Source organism: Cariama cristata, unplaced genomic scaffold, assembly GCF_000690535.1.
Source record: "Cariama cristata isolate BGI_N322 unplaced genomic scaffold, ASM69053v1 scaffold1171, whole genome shotgun sequence".
NCBI lineage: Eukaryota > Metazoa > Chordata > Aves > Cariamiformes > Cariamidae > Cariama > Cariama cristata.
In genome coordinates this window covers 79,904-97,496 of record NW_009600814.1, presented here as the reverse complement: position 1 = coordinate 97,496, position 17,593 = coordinate 79,904, and the positions used below count along the sequence as shown (strand labels likewise).

Here is a 17,593-nt window from a genome sequence, read left to right as displayed (position 1 = left end):
CAGCAGGAGCAGCTAAAACCACAGAGCAGAAGTACGTGCAATTGCTTTTAATCCATGGTCAAGGACAAGCTTGGAAACGTGCTTGCTGCAGTGTGCTCTGCTATATGGCAGAAGAGAAAGGGTTGGGTCCAAACTGGAGACCAGGTTGCATGTGTCATGCAGACCCAGGGGCTCAGCAGGTACACATCTTAGCAAAACCCGAGGGGAGCTAGCAAGAAGGGGCACAGATCTGGGCACGGGTGAGTCAGGGTCCATAAGCTTCATGGAGGACTTGCTCTCAGATGGCAATGGAGACCTCAGTGCCATTGAGTGCGCTTTGCCTCCAGTTGTTCGCGTTGGTGGAGCAGCATCCAAGTGCCACCAGCACTGTGCTGGTTAACGGAATGAAAAGGCCATTTCCAGGTCTGGGTGACTTCTCCTCACCTTATTCACAGCCTGATTTGTGAACTTTCTGGTGTGTTTTTCTGCAACAACAGTGACATCCAGTGGCCAGCTGGATTTTTCTGGGAAAAGCATGAAGCATTGACGATCTTAACAATGTGAAGCTTTTATATTTAAAAAGATACTAACTAAGGACGCTCGGTTTTGGTTTTCTTGAAGAGCTTCCTTTTTTAAAAAGTCCAGTAAAATGGCTTCCATTTTCCTATACCAGCAGAGCACTGCTCAAGAAGCAGGCTAGAAAGCACCAGTACTTTCTGCTCCAGCGTAGAGTTTGTCTTGTGTCGATGAACTTCAGGGGGCCAACAATTTGCTGAGGAATCACTCTGTTTTGTACTATGGCATCACCACATTTTTTACTTGTGAGACATCCGCAATCCAAATAAACCACCAGAAAGGGACTCCTGGAAAAGATGAAGAAACCAGTGTAGCCTGTAAAATAGTTGACTATGAGGTCAAAACCAGAAAGAATGAGCAAGGATCCGTGTCCTGTCAGCTGGGAGCTTTGATTTGTGGTTTTCAAACTCATTTTCAAACAGAAAATGACAACCTGTCTTGTAGTCTTTTGAAGTAATTTCACAGATTTGACAGACATTGCTGCCAACTAACTTTCCTGACATGGTTTAATCTCCCATTAGAGCAAGATTACAATTCTTTTTAATTCTGTTTACAGCTGTGCTTGTGCAAACTGCAGGAACTGGGGGGAACCTAATGAAATTATCAGTGGGCAGGTTCAAAATAAACACAGGGAAGTGCTCTTTCACACCGTGCACAATTACATTGCAGCCACAGGATATTGTGGAAGCCAAATGCATCCATGAGGCCAAAAAGGGATTAGACAAACTCAATAGTCCAGCTCTGGAAGTCACTAAACTTCTGTTTCCAAGAGCCTGCAATGATATACCAGAGTCCTCCCTACTATTTATTTCCTATAGCAAGCTACTAAGTACATCCTTATTACCTGCCGGAAGCTTTTACCTAAGGTGGGCAAAGATGCTGCATTTCATAGGACTGGCTGTGTCAAGGACAGCTGAACTCCCACAAGATCTGGTCCTTGCTGGGCCATGCCTCAGAAATGTCTCCATAAGTGCAATGAGATACTCTGCATGCAAAAAGCTGTTTTGATGACCAAGGAACTTTCCAAGGCTCGAAGCTGCTCTGAGCTCAGACTCCATCAAGTAATTGTAGGTGTGTTAGTAACACATTCACAGTTACCTTCTTTGCAAAGCACAAACATGGAGCAGGGAGGTGTGGAAACAAGTTTTCTCCCCCCTACTCCAACCCTTGCCTGGCTTTGGCAAGCAGGTCCATGTGCATTCCAGACTAGTTCAGGATGGCTCTGGGGATTTGCGATGGGATATGAAACACTTCGCTCGGAGGCTACCTGCCTAGCGCCAGCTGTCGGGACTTTAGTGTGGCGGCTGTCCGGGGGGCCCGGCAGTGGCTTACATGAAAAGAGCTGATAACTTTGGTTCAGATGGGAGCATGTTGTCTACTTCAGCAAGGCTGCAAGCACGCTAATGAGGCACCTTGAGCAAAAAAAATACTACATTTCCTTACTGATTTCCTCGCTGCTTGAGGTGTGGATAACAAATGGCAAATGATATTGTACATAAAGACAGTGCATTTCACCCCAGACTGTCTGCACTTAGGTGATCTGATGGTCCTAGCTTGTTGGGCCAGTCTCAGAGATGTCTCTGCACCCTGAGAAGACTCTTAGAGGTGCTGGATTTTCTCTAGATTTTCCTTGGACTCATCTCCTTGTCTCCTGCTGCAGTGCTGGGGATGGGTGAAGTTCCCAAGGTTTTGTATGTTGGCCCTGTCCATTGGAGACAATCACATGAGGGACACAGAGACATGTTCCCTGTCACACAGCTCCATGGCTGGAACATACTTCTGGTCACACCTTACATCACACCCTTGTGTAGAAAGGTGTGAGGACCATGCACCTTAAAAAAAAAAAAAAAAAAATTGAAAAAAGAAAATCCCACGTAATTGTGGCATTGTGCTGTAGAGGAAAATGCTAATAACCGTCCTTCAGGCAGTATCTCAGACTGAGCAAGCCCTGTCTTCACCCACGGTAAAACCTGGGGACAAAATCACAGGCAAACCTTTACTTCAACCCTACCCACATCATTTTCCTCCTACAGATTTCTTGTCCTGATAAGTTGTTCCAGCTTATACCAGCAAACACAACAAATACATTATAGAAAATAAACACTTTAAATCTGTAGGCTTTGTTGTTTACACCCCAAGGGACCTTTTCCTTAGCATAGTCAGGAAGGGATTGAATTCATCATATCTCAAACATAGTGGGCTGAGGTAAGAGGATAGTGTGAGCTACTCATCCACCTCCCTCTGCCCTTTAAACTTGGATCCTTGATATCCAGTGAGTTATTTTTCTAAGAATATATACTGAAAGGGTCATCCTCTGTTGGACCTCTGTGGAAAACTCCTCTCATGCCACATAAGTAAAGACAGAATATGAAATAGCCCAAAAGGCCCCATAACCAACCAGAGCATATTGTCCAGCACAGATCAACACAGCTCTCCCTCCCTTGCAAACTCTGGATTGGCAAGAAAGGAGGGGGACAGGGCAGAGGAGGGAAGGATGGGGAGGAAGGATCTGATCTAGTTGAAGATACTCAGCTCATTGCAGGGGCGTTGGACTAGATGACCCTTGAAAGGTCCCTTCCAACCCAAAGCATTCTATGATTCTAAGGATGGTCTCTGTGCAGTGTTCAGGAGCTTCTGCGCAGTGGTAGGGTAGCTTGGTGTGCCATCGTACCATGTCTGATAGATGCTGAGGCTAAAGGAGACATTTAATCTCCATGGTCAACGGAGAGAGAATTGCAGAGGGCTTATGTTCTTCCCAAACCTGGTATTTGAGGTGTTGGAATGAATTGCTCTGTGGAGGTGCCCATCCTCCCCAGTGAGACTGACCAGCTTAGACGAGTCACTTCATTTTTACATGTCTGAAGCAGCTATGAAGTCTGTTGTTGTATTGGTCTGACACATCTCAGTTGTTGCTGTGGTCTGACACAGAGGCCAGAGGAGATGCTTGGGAGGTGACCTCACTTCAGTTCTTGCTTCTGTTGTTTTTCTCAACCTAAGTGAAACAGCTGGTTTAGAGTTGAAGAAAATTGAGCTTCTTGTAAAAAAAAAAAATAAATAAAAAATACCATTTTATGGTTTTCCTCATCATATATTTAGGGCAAGTCTGCTAGGGAAGGTGTGCGAAGACTTCAAAGATAGCAGAGAACTGAGTGGCTGAGCCCATGTGATAGCACTGTATTGTGTTACAGAGCAGAGAGCTATGCCAGCATGGCACCAGTCCCAAACTGGTAAGTTCAGTCCCATCTTGTGCTGAGCCTGTTGCGGGCTCTGTGTCTTGCACTCCAGGCCACTTCCAGAGAAGGAGTTCCAGTGTGTGACATTTGCGTGCCTCCAGGATAGCTCCATGCCCTCAACAGGAGGGATGCTCAGAGGGGCTAAGCAGAGAAGAAGAGCAGGGACATGAGAGGAGTTTATTATATCAAGGGGCAGCAAGAAAATAGGAGGAGGCTGTGGGAGTCTGTCTGTTCTTCAGACTGCTATGCTCTGAGTGTAGTATTGCAATGCAGATCTTAAGGACACCCCAGGGAAACACAGATTGGTGCTCCATTACCCTGATGTCAATCTGGAGTAACCCCCTTAACTTTTGGCCCCTTGTTGCTCTATTCTTCCCCCAGCTACGGTGTGACCTTTCTCCAGAGCATATTCTGTAAAGTACTCATGGGTGAGAGGGGAGAGAGGTGATTACATGCAAGGAAAGAATGAAGGAGAGCCATGGGAGGATTGCTGGACATGCAGAGTGCTGCACGCTTTGGCCTTTTATGTTTTATTGCTTTGCTTCCTGTGACTGTCCAAAAGTGGCTATGAGTCAGTTCCTCACAACTGCAGAGAATAACATCAAACAAGAGAGGGGAAAATGATTTCTCCATCTGCCTTGGAGAAGGGGTGGCATGATGTAAGGAGGCTATGATGAAAGCCTGCTTTATAAGACTGTTGCACGTGGCTTGTACAAAGTATTTTTTAAGGCATGCTTTGCGCTCAGATACTCTCTGCCAAACCTGGGAGGAAGAAAGCTCATTCCCTGCATCTCCAGCTCCCCTCCCCAGCATAATGCTGAAATTTCTAAGTGCAAAACCGCATCCTGCAATCCAGAAAAGCCAGTGGCCTGGGGTGAAAGACTTTTCTGAAAGGTGGGATGCAGAGTTCCCAGCTTTGTCTGAGCACTAAGCATCCTCTGTGGCAAGGATACTTGGGCTAGCATCAACAGACCTAGTGGAGGTGGTCTCTGAGGCTGCTGAGTTTCTGTGGGATGTCAGTACACTCAGCGACGAGCTTGTCTCTCATAGCATCTATTGTCCATAGTATTTGGTTACTGTTACTACCCAGGAGTTGCCCCAGGGCACTCTCAGTTCTGTGCTATATCTTTAAAAGTCACTTTTTCTTTGGAAAACCCACATGCAGCTCTTGATTTGAAGCTGAATACCAGCCTCTAGGAAGCTTTTGTTATATCTGGTCTGTCTGAGGTGTGGGTAGTGATGCGTTTGGGATGCTAATGTCTCATCCTCTGGCATGGAATGTGGCCCCTGTTGTTTCATACTAACTGAGGGGGGTGGGGGGACACTGGGGTCCTTCCAGCCATTCCCAGAAAATTCCCCTGCTGGATTCCACAAGCATTAATTTTGTTCATGTTATGAGTAAAATCTCAAATCAAAATTTTTAGGCAGTCCTAACATCATACTCATCATTAGATGCTGCATATCACCCACCTAATCCATTGCCTGGTATCATTCTTTATACTTTGATAGACACCTCACATTAGAAGGGCACTCAGGCTGGAGGAAACTTTTGGATACATCCAGATCCAACTTGCAAAAGCAAGATCCGTGAGCAAATCCAACATTTGCTCCTTGTCTAAGTGCACTTGAGATACTGATTCAAGCAATCCCTACCACTAGAGTTAGATTTCAGGAAAGTGGTTTAGGCAGTGATAGTGGTCTAAATCTGGGTCGTCATGAGAAAGGATGAAAGAGCCTCCAATTTTTAAAGATTTATATTCATTAGCAAAGAATGGCTGGGTGCAGGGATAGAAGGAGCTATGATGCTGGAGGAGGAGTGGAAGGGAATTAAAAGTTTGTAGGATTTATCCACAAAACCAATTCCCCATCGTGGGTCTGGGACATCTGCCATGGCGGGAAACAGTAATGTGGGATGTCATATGGTTCCCCCCAGTAAATTCAAACTGTTACCCAGAGACCGTTGGGTTAGAGTGGAATGTTATAATGGAGAAAACAGCAAAATCAGATAAAATTCATTGCCTGAACTGTTTGCTGTAGCTCCTTACTACAGCTTCTTCTTGACATGTTCGTCATTCAGCTTCCAAAATATTCAGTTTGACCATTCGCAGAATAAGAGAAATGGAAGCATACTTTTGGAGGCAGCAAGCAAAGGAACCAGTATTTGCCCCAACTGTGAACGTGCAGCTTTAAGCATTTACATTTTTACCTACACTAATTCTTGTGAAGGCTAACTACCATAAACACTCTGGTGGTACCAAGAGGATTGAAAATCAGCGTCGAGAGTGGAGGAATAGAGACTGCCGCCTCCTGATTGCAAAGCAGCCCGAGGTCTAAATGGCAACAAAACATTATACATAACATCTGATTCACTGTGTGGAGAATGTAAAGAATTGAGACCTCCCGACATAGTTTACATTGGCCCTTTTTATGACTAATTGTGCAGAAAATAGCTCTGCTTGTAGTGTGCATGGAAACAGTTCAGGTTTCTGCTGTGTGTCAGCTAATGGGCTAGCAAGGCTTTTTTAGCACAACTTCAAAGGCCCTGGCAATGGAGGTCCTTTGTGAAGGAATTATCTCCTGCTCCTTTGTACCCCTTTATCCTTCTAAGCTATGGAACAAAGAATTGCCAAAGGAGGAGACAAAGTAATTTGTAGTAGATCTCTAGACCTAGATAAAGTATGTAACATTTGCTTAAAAACATTTTTTCTGCTTCTGCCATCAAAACAAGGTTATATTTTTCTGTGTAGGAACACCCAAGTCCATTTAACTTTTGAGAGATGTTATGCTTAGGTATGCTATTGTTGGGGGTCACCAGAATGTCTGAAATGGTAAAGGAGAGCTTTAGTTTCTGTGGTCAATTAGAAAATAGGTGGCTGTTACTGTTAGAGTTTGCTGAGAAGTGTATTTTTCTCCACCTCAAGATATTCCACTAAGAAAGAAAGAAGATGCATTTTTTCAGCAATGTGTGTGTGTGCGTGCACGCACATGCTTTAAGGAAACAGTGTATTTTTCACATTTTAGTAAAAAAAACGAAGTGGTTTATTCTTTCATTCTTCCAGTGAAAAATGAAACCTTGGGGAGATAAGGAAATACATTACGTGCATCTGCTTTGTGTAGTCCAAAGCACAGTTCTTAATTAAAAATAAAAAAGCAAACCAGAGATGGAAGGTGTATGATTAATGTTAGCAACCATGGTGTATAATGTGAGATGAGTGAAAGAAGTGTAATCTTGGCCTCATCAAATTTAATGAAGAAACACCCCCCAAGTGCAGTGAGCCACACTAGCCTCTCCACTGCATTTGTGTTCAAACTACGAAATGACTCTAATGAGTTAATGTTTAGCACTGGGTCTTGTTCTCAAGCAAATCCCATGAGTATCTCCTTATCCTTAGAGGGTGGAAGAACTGCATCCACAACCTTTTTTTTTTTTTTCAATCTTAGACTGTTGGGAGAGGCTGTACTGCATATCTCTATGCCCAACAGACTTTCACTTCAAGTACCTATCTAGAAAATCTTTTATGTCTGCTTCTTCTCCTCTTCCCATACTTGCATGGATTTCCTGAGGCAGTTGGTGTTCTGACCTCTTGGATCCAGTTTTCATCAGCTGTCAAGGTAAATTTGGTTAATACTGCAGGAACAGTTTGTTCAGGTTTAGACTGAAGAGGGAATAGTGACAGGGAAGCAAGAGCATTCCCCTCTTTAATCTGTCTGATATGTCTCTAGATGCACTAACTTTTCAATAGTTACACTTTCTTGATTTTTTTTTTTTTAATGAAAATTTCTGGGCCAGGCAGAGAAATCTGTAAAAGTTTTTAGCAGAAGCATATATGCGCGCACACACACACATACATATATATAAAAAGTTCATTTTTTATATCTATAAATAAAAATTAAATCCACTGATGTTATAAAAAAATCTGGCAATTATTACATATTCTGTTGGCACACATGGGCAGCCAGAGGCAGGGATTTGATGTTTTTCACTGATGCTGAGCTTGTCTCTAATATACAGGTTAAATTGGTTTTCATTACATGACATAAGCTGTCAAAAGTATTATATTGTTGTCAATATCTAACAAGTGAATGCTTATCTCAAGTTGTATGTGACCAAGGAGAGTCATTTTATGTAAGAAATTTCTCATATAGAAAATTTTCCTGAATTTTAAAACTGGGAAGGATAATTATGATGGACTGAGCAGCAGGAGGCAAGCCAAGACATTTCTTCCAGGAATTGTTTAATCTTGGAAGTACAGCAATGACACGAGGGTGTTTTCATGTTTCGCTTCACCCAGCTGCACTGGACCTCTCAAGTGCCACCTTTTTCCTCAAACCTTCTTCTTCCACGTATCTCTGATCCTGAGGAGCTCCTTGCTGTGGGATACCATGGATCACTGGTGGGAAGATGTATGTCTGTGTTGGGTGGGAAGGCCGCTGGTCTAAGCATGCATATTTTCAGTTTTTCCGTCACTGACGTAGAGCATGACTTCAAGTTGCTTGAAGTGTGCATAATGAGATAATGAGTTGGCCACAACAGTGTTACTGTGACGTAAAATAAACAGACGGGTACAAAACCAATCGCAATATGTGAATGCTGACCGAGCAGAGAAATTAAGACAAATAGAAGTCAGAGCTGGTCCATATAGAAATCTTGCAGTCAGGTGGAAAGGATGTATTAACAGGGCAAACTGATGGTGAGACAGGTGGTGATTACATGAGATAATGCAAACAGAAAAATTTTAAGCAGAGTCTGAAGGTAAAGCTTTGCAAAGACCTGCTCATGCCATTTCCTAGCAGTTGTTAAAGCTTCAGGCTCTGTTGATGTATGTGGAATGGAGAATTATTTGGAGGTCAGCTTGAAGTTGGTTTTTGGGTTTGATTTTTTTTGGTTTGATTTCTTTTCTCTTGGTTGAACTGGTGCATTGAAAATATTTTTGTATGTGTTGAATTGTGGACCTAAAATGAAATAACTATGTTCACATTAAAGTTTGTAATGAAGATTTTCATTTATTCAGGGATTTGGAGTTTGGTGTTGTTTTTTTTTTAATGGAAGCTGATATTCCTTCATGCTAGGAAGGGCAAAATTAGAGGAATAAGCCTTGAGCTTGGAGTAGAGGGTAAGGAGATTTGTGATATGGAAGTTCAGTCTCTGGTCTCCGAAAAGGTCCTGGGGACATCCATTCCTCACGTGGGTGGGTTTTACCTTGGCAGGAGCCTCCTCTCTTCCCCATAATTACAGTCCAACTCTGACGCAAACTTCCGGATAGCTGGGGGACAGCTCCCAAGAGAAAGGGGTATGGCAGAGGACTGAATGGCCCAGGGTGACTTACCCTGTGGAAAGATGTGTCTGTCTCACCATGCTTATATTTTTCTGCCTTCCTGCACATCAGTTCACCAGTCAAACAAGCCAGCAGCTTTCATTGTGGTCTCCACACAGAGGGCAGGAATGAGAAGTCCAGGAGGTGTCACCTTTTGGTCTTCATCCATCACTTGAAGGGACTTGCAGGATTTGCTGTGGAGCTGATGCTGTTGAGGATACTACCATTTTGTGGATGTGGATGAGGATACTACCATTTTGTGGATGAAGGAACTATGTTGCATAGTTCCTTTTTTTTTCTGGGTTCAAAGCAGTTAAAATTGGGTTCTTTTGTCCTTTCGTGATGTCAAAGATTTGCTGGATTCAGGACGATTGTTTACATTAAGAAATCTCTTGGCATTTAAGAGTGGTTCAGGGAAAGTAGAACGTTGTACCATGGACTCAGAAACATCTCTGACTTTGACACCTTTGACTTTGGTTCCCCAGTGTCACTTTGCCACTGCAGAATGGAGACCTTTGTTTGCCTTGGCCACTGCATAAAAAAAACAGGATATGATCAAATCCAGTTAATCATTCACAAATGTCTCATTTCTTGAATCTCTGAGGGTGTGTAACATATTTTTGGGACTGCTGTCTGCTCCTTTGGCTTTTGTTTTAAGTTAGTTAGTCAGGGGAAAATCAAATTTTGAGTTTTCTTAAAAGGAAGTGGAGGAATCCTGGAACACACTAGGTCTCTGCAAATGCATGTTTAATCATTTAAAGAAATGTCTTTTGGCTAAAAGCTCTTGCTTGCAAGTTGCACTAAAAGCCATATACGACTACATCATTCCCACAACTGATGCGAATTAGCGCCCTTGTTGGCACTGTGAGCAGAGAGATGCAGGCTTAGTGAATACTAGGGTCTGAATTACTCTCAAATTCATAGCGACTTTGTGCAGTACGGGTGAAGTGTCCTAGGGATGACTGATGATGGTTACAGTGGCATGCATGGAGGGAGACTCAGGCATGTCCTGCCTGCCTTGTTTATTCTATGTAAACCATTTGGCTCTGCTAAGGAGCCAGGCAGTTAGAAACATCTCCAGCAAACACTTACACTGTGCTTAAAGCAAGCACACACTCTCCAAGCAGCAGCAAACCAGAGGAGTGTGTTTTCACACGCGGCACGTGGTGGAACTCCCTGGTACAAGTTGTCATGGGGCAAAAAGTGCATGGAGACAGAGGCTTGAGCACATTCATGGTGAATTGGTCTATTCAGAGCTGGAAGTGAGATGCAATGACCTGGGTGTAAATGGGGGTCACCCATCCGTGCAGAGCTGGAAGCTAATGGACATAATGGAGGAGGATTGTTCTGTCCTTTCTCAGTGTCATTCGTGTATATATTTATATACGTTTAACATTCACCATGGGCTGCAGTTGGAGACAGGTTACTGGGCTACATGGATTTTAATAAACTTGTTAGTGGATTTCTTGCCTCCTTACTTTATATATCTAACCCATCCTGAAAACAATGTGGGACTCTGACAATAGGTTGAAAGCTTTGGAGGGATTACACTGCCTTATTGAGTCTGTACCCAAAGCCCTTTGAGGGCTCCCATTGACTCCAGTGGGATTTGGTTCAGACCTCAAGTATATAGGACTCCCTTAAGTAAACTCTTTCAAGGCCCCTACATACTGCAATTCTTATTGGGCTCTTTGTTACTTCTGTGAATAGGAATGCGACCTTTACACTTCTAGCGAAGAGCCCTGGTTGACAGGACTACATCTTCACGTTTTAGGAGGGGTAAGATTACCATCCTAGCTCCTCCCAACCCTGCTGTGCAGGTGGCTGAGCGGTTGATGAAGCAATTCCTGAATCACTTCTGGTTTACGTAGATAAGCACTGAGTGTGCAGTACAGCAGCTTCAGAACTTCTTCATAAGCAGATGTCCATGAATGATGATGGGCAGGGTGGACATCTGCAGTTGCAAGTTGTTCCAATTCATGAGTCAAAGCCCTAGTAATAGTCTTTTTACCACTGTAGGGTCATTCTCATATCCATGTTAGAAGTTTGTTTAGTCCATGCACACCCTAAAAACAGACACAGTGGAAGATGAGACTAGCAATTATCTAGGTTTTCTTTTATCCACCTAGTCCCTTGGCATGTGAGGGGAGGGAGGGGTAAATAAGATGGAAGAAGACCGTATCAGGCTGTACGCTGTCTCTTCCTCTGGCCGTTGCCAAAGGCTGCAGTGGGCTACGTGGTGAATAGCTGAGTCTGACTTACAACAAATTGCATACTGTGCCTTTCTTGCCTTTGGAGCTGGTCTAGCTTCTTGCCTCTCAAAACTGTTGTTCCAACAGGAGAAACTCAAGTGAGTGAGAGGAGCAGTTTGATTGACAGTGCTATTTTCTACCTGTATTTTAGGTCACTTCCTGGGTAACAACACTGTGATTGATGTACTGAGACAAGCAGGATTTGAAGTGGAGCACACCCCTCCAGGACAACCAATTGGAAAGTAAGCAGTTGCCCACAGATTATTCATCACTTTCTCTCTTTCCTTTTTTCTCTCCCTTTTCCCGTGACTAAGCAAGATTATTGCATTGGTATAGGAGATGGGTGAGGAACCTCCCTTTCCCACACAAGTTCCAGGCAAAAAGTGCATTGCAAAGCATCCGTTGTGTGAGTTTAGAAACATATGGACCCTCACTAGCTGGTTTTTTTTCACTTGGGGGCATGATTCATATCACTGCTGCGTCACTATACTAGATCAGAAGTGCCACAGTTCCTTTCTGCTTTCAAGAAACATCTCGTTCGGCTCATTTTCTCCCATAGCTGTTTTGTCTTTTTCTCTCCGTGGGGTTTTAGTTGCTTCCCCATTGCAGGGCAGTAGACTGCCACCAACAGCCTCTCTGTCAGGCTGCTCTTCTTCCGGGTGGAATCTCAGTTTTGTCTGAAGGACCAGATATAATGTAGCATATGCGCTGTGGAAAGTGTGGTGGGTAGGTAAGAAGTGATTCAATATTACCTAAGCTTCTCCATCTATCTGATGAAGTAAAGTAGGCAAGAACTTACCAGGCTTTCTTAGCAATCTTCATTAGTATAAGATAAAATATGGCACAAAATTGTCCTCAGTTGGTGAAACTGACTTTCTTCATCCCCTAAACATTTCTCTTTCCTGGCCATTTAGATGAAGTCTCTGTCTAAAGATATCATAGACAATAAAACTGGGAGGGATGGTGACAGACCATCTAGCTTTACAAAGTTAGCCTTTCCCCTGCATTCTGCAGATAAAAATTGGCCGAGATTTCTTTGTCATAGGATTGTTATCCTCATTAGGAGAAAGTGTTAGCAGCGTGCTCCTGTCTCTGGTGGGCAGACGTGACATGGTCCAAATATGAGGTGAGTTTCAATATGGAGGATTAATCGCAGGGCTAGTAGACCATGTCTGAAAAAGCTATGTTTAATATAGTTGGAAAATCTGGCTGATCTAACCTTGTTTGTGAAACATCCGCAATGATTCATATAGAATATGATATGGCTCAACTGTACATAAGTGTCTTTGACAGAGCATTTATTATAAATGCTTCTTGGAATATGTTGAGCAATAAAAGCACAGTCTTAAATAACAATGTGAAAAAGAGGAAGAAAAAGCTATCAAACACAAGGAAGAGCATATATTCAGATAGGGTTTAAGAAGCACTTTGGCAGAGGGAGAAAAGTCAGCATGGCACAGGGAGGAACAGTAAACACTGACTGGAGCTGGAAATTTTGGCTAAAAACAACAAAAATGCCTGTGTCTAAAAATAAAGCAAAACAAAACCGAAACAAATTATATCAAAACAGCTGAGATATACCATCCCTAGGTTTCTGACAAAGAAACTTTCTGCTCAGGGAAGCAAGCACTTTCCTCAGCAATTTTCATTTAGTTGAGAGCATCATCTTTCCATGAAAAGTATTTCAACTGGAAATTGTGAAACTATTCATTTATTGGCTGTTTGCAAGCCCTTGAGAAGAAAGAAAGATACAGTAGTGTGAGAGATATCCAAGAATAGACTCTGCTTTTTATGGTCATGGGATATGTCTATACACATCATCACAGAGTTGAAATAACGTGATGGGGCAAGAAACTTGAAACAAAGCCACTGCTTAATGTTGACTTATTTGCAGTACGGGGCACCTTTGTGTATGCATTCCCCTACCTTGGCAGCAATGTCTCTTGTTCGCAACATCTTCCCTAAAATTGTCAGTCCCTGGGGGAAACATACTTGAAAGCAAGTGGACTTGAACTGCTGCCTAGAACGATGCATATGTCCTCAGTTGAATTATCCTACACTTGGTAGCTTCTGTTCCCAGCTCCAGACGAGAACATTGGGCAGGTTGGTCCCTTTGTCTGGACTAGAACCCTAATTCCAGTGGAGTCTGTTCTGAACACTGAACATACAAAACTTGGTACACGGTTGTGCATGAGTACTGGATTGAGTTGAGAAGAGAGCATATGGTTGTAATCCATAAAGATTAGATGCTCTGTATGTTTTCCTATGGTCTGATGATCCAGGCAGATCAGCCAGTCTTGGATGAGAATACAGAAAGAAAAATAAATGGCATGGTAAAGACATCTAGAGTGGCCACTAAATTGCATTACTCAAGGTGCAGAAACAGTAGAAGATTATAGAAAGTTTAAATAAATAGAATTTAAATATATTCACAGGAAACAGCTTGCTGCCTTTCGAAAAAAATGAGACTCCCAGACCTGCAGATCAGGGACTGTATTTTCGTTGTGCTAGAGCTGTAGCCATCAGAAGTGCTTGGGGCTCCCCTTTAGAAACCAGGAGGCTGCTGCAAACCATTTTGTCTCTTTTTTTTTTTTAGGATAGCTTGTATTTTATGATTTCTGAGTGAGCTGCAAAAGACAGTCTGGTCAAACACAGTTATGACAAAAGTTGACGGCATATTCAGAAAGCACGGCCAATTGTTGTGATGTTGGAGTTATGCTATAATTGAGACTCTTAAGGAACCTTGCATTTTTTACTACCCTTCTTTTTTTGCTCTCCTCTTTCCTTTTTAAAAGATGAAATAAAAACATTTGAAAACAGAAAGGCCCAGAAGAGGAACCATTTCAGGATAGCGGCTATATTAACTACATGTATACAGAGAATAAACAAATACTTTTGGATAAACAAATTTTGAGCTGCTTGCAAGCAGAAGTTGTTTTATGGATTTATAGATGCGCAGGTGTTTTCCTCTTGATTCTTGGTGAACCATACATGAAATAAGAGGTATCTCTCTTCTCTGCTGAAAGCCAAAAGAGACATTTCTGCTTTACTTCCAAGTCAGTTGTATAAGAGAGTCAAGCCCACTGCATTGCATTCTGGCACTGATAGTTGAAAAATTGGATACTGTTCAGGGAAGATCAGCTGGACTCTAATGTAGAGATTGGTGGGGGTGGACAGCACATGGGAAAAATGCAAGGATTGGAAAAAACTGAAGCAGCTGCACGCTTATGTTTTGGCCAACTGAATTCAAAAAAGGATTATTGTGGACGCACTGTGCACAGAAGGACAAAGAGGAACAATTTAAGCTGGCGCATAGGAACGTTTGGAGGTATATCATATTGAAACGGAGGGTGGGTTTGGCTGAACATCAGTGATTTCTTGACAGTAATTTGCAGCACAATCTTTCTCAGGTTAAGTCAGAAGCCCCATTATTTGAAACGATGAAAGTAACTTTAGCAAAACACTCCTGCTACATCCTGCCTACTACCAATGCTGCCTTGCCAAAAACGCAAATACTATTTTTCTTTAATATCTCTGTTCCTAGAATAGGATGATGATGATGATAATTATTATTCTTGAAATGATTAGTAGCCTGATCTTTATTGTTCAATAATAATGAAGCAGTGGTACCATAAATAGGTGGGGTAGTCTAGTATGATGTTTAAGCTCTGCCGTCCATTTCAGTTTCAGAAAGGACAAGAGAATACCTTTTTAGAAAATGACTAGTAATGTTCCTGTGTATCAGAAAAGCCTTGGGAAGAGTGAAACAGAACAAAGACCAAAGCTGTTTATGCTTTTAGTTACATACAGGCTGGGTAAAGCCAGAAGATTGTTGGCTTCCTCTGTCGAAAATGCTAAGCACGGGTTGTGAAATGGCTGCTCTTTAAGCCGACCAAAATGAACGCCTAGAGTCTCACATTTCTGTTGCGTAGTGACAAGCACAAATTTGAGCCAAGTTCTCCTTTTCTTAAGGTACTGGGGAAAAGTGAAGTGAGACCTTGGCAGGCTAGAAGAGATAGCCAAGACATGGAGGGGTTTGATGGCTCCAGAATCAATGAACTGGCAAAGAAAAGTTCATATAAAGTATGTTTAGCTGGTGTGGAGCTATTTGGGAGCTCTCACTGACTGGATTTCTGAAATCCCCTAGTTTCTGTTGGTCTGCCTGGTGGCCCAGTGTTGACCTTCCTGAATCTCTTCTAGAATCCCACCAGCAGACTATTGAAAATACCTTCTTTAAAGATCGATTCCTTTCTGTAAAAGAAACCTTGGTATACTCAGCATGCAGAACAATGCCATAAACACTTGAGAACTTATCCTAACGTTGGCTTCATTTGTTTATTTTGTTGCCTGAGGGAAAGCGTCCCAAATCTGTTTGCCTGACAGCCTTCAACAGCATTCATATTTGCTTCTTATTTTGCTGGCTATCCTCTTTGTCCCCAGATAAAGGCATTGGAAAATGAATGGCTGGATCAGTATCTCATTGCTTTGCCCTGAGATAAGAAAGGCAACTTTTTTTTGGTGGGGCTTCTGCCAACTGGCCATCCGTGCACCTCTCTGTCTTCAGAAAGCAGAGCTGCCTGCTTGGCGTGGGGAGAGAGGAGGAGATGGGAGAAAGTTTCCCCTCAGATGGATTCCAGTGACTTGAGCAGAAAAAGGGCCACAGCTGCTTCACATTTAATTGGAAACAGCCAAATTGCAAGATCAATCCCAGAAGCACCTGTGTCCATGATGACTCTATTGTTGCTGGGTTCTCAGAATCAGCTCTGACCTTCTGCCACGCGCCAAGCCCTGACATACTGCACACCTTTCTCTCAGCCAGAAAAACAAGCAGCAGTGCTCATTTCCATCAGACCGCTCTTTCTGATTTTATGCTCAATGCTATCTTCTTTCAGAATGGGAGAATTCAGGACAAGCTTTTATTTCTGCCCATCTGAGAGTTTATTGTAAACTCTCAGAGCTCTGCTGTAGAAATTAAGTACCCTTCCTCCTTATGTTTGAACTTCCTGGCCCAGTCGAAGCAACATGTCTTTGCTGTTGTAGCTTATTGCTTTCCTTCTTTCGTAAGCAAAGAGCTTGCTCCTTCACCTTTTCTTATAGCATCCTACAGGTGTGACCCTGGCTCTCCTACTTAGCGTTGTTTCATGGTGGAAGTCTTTACTCCACTGTGAATGCATTCTTCTTTGTCACGGGATGAAAGCACACCTGATCCACACAGTGATGCAGCCATTTCACTCCATCAGGATCCCTAATCTTCATGACGTGATATGCAGAGACGGGAAAATGTTTGACACAACATTCCCCACAGCCCCAGATTGGTAAAAGTGCCAGTTAATGACTACATCCCAGAAACACGGATGCCATCAGAGCGCTCAGGAGTCTCCCAGTTGTAGCCAAGTTCCTTGGGATGCCCAAGCAACTTCGGCTTTCTAGTGCCAGCCTGGCAGGATTACTCCACTCTGCTTAACTGTTAATGTTTGGGATGTGTTTGGGAGAATGTTAAAGTTGTAGTGAAATAAGTAAAATTTTGTTTAGAAAAGAGACAAGTAAAAAAAAAAATTATGAGAGCTGTGACACTTTCATTGGAAACAATTGAGTCAATTGAGAAAAAAAAAGAAGAGCTGGGGAGATGTTAGCCCATTCTGGATCCGATCTCTTCTGAGACAGGGAAAAATGCACACTTTCTTTTTTTTCTGTGGGTGGAATAATCACCCCATTGGGATGCTACAGTTCTTCTTAATCCTATTGTAAACCTTTGGATCTTTGACTTAATCTGAGCCTGAAGATCATACTCCCTTCACTAGCTTCCTTCCCTTAGAAGAAAAGCAAGCCAGTTATTTAGGGGGGTTTCTCTGACAGCATAATTTGCAGTGTGTAGGGGTATGAGGTGTATAGGGATTAAATGGGGTTCATCTACATGCATTGGCAAATTTATTGCCTCATCTAACATTGCAGAATTTGACCACTTAATGCTTAAAATATTTAGTCATGAAAATATGCACATTACATTTTCAAAGGATTCCCACATGCCTTTAAAATATCCTCCTTTGCAATTTAATTGTCTTTGTGTCTATAATTACCTTATAACCACAAAGTCTGAGCCAGTCAAAGTAACTCTTGGGGGACAGAAATTGAACAAAATCTCCAAGATGTGGTAGAGAAGCAAAGTCAACTTACAAGTTCTCAGCCATAGAAACTTAATTATCCTGTCACTTCCTGAGCAATGCATTACTTAGGGCCA

The 17,593-nt window shown here is 42.7% G+C and overlaps 1 protein-coding gene across 1 annotated transcript in view; it reads left to right on the top strand.

The window, feature by feature from the left end:
* The window catches only part of LOC104169267 (metalloprotease TIKI2-like), a gene marked incomplete at its 5' end in the record, with an annotated part of 132,130 nt that overhangs the window by 75,030 nt on the left and 39,507 nt on the right, over nt 1-17,593 (top strand). Inside the window, one exon of the mRNA XM_009710152.1 lies at nt 11,507-11,597. Coding sequence (XP_009708454.1) covers nt 11,507-11,597 — 91 coding nt within the window. The remainder of the gene's footprint in view (nt 1-11,506; nt 11,598-17,593) is intronic.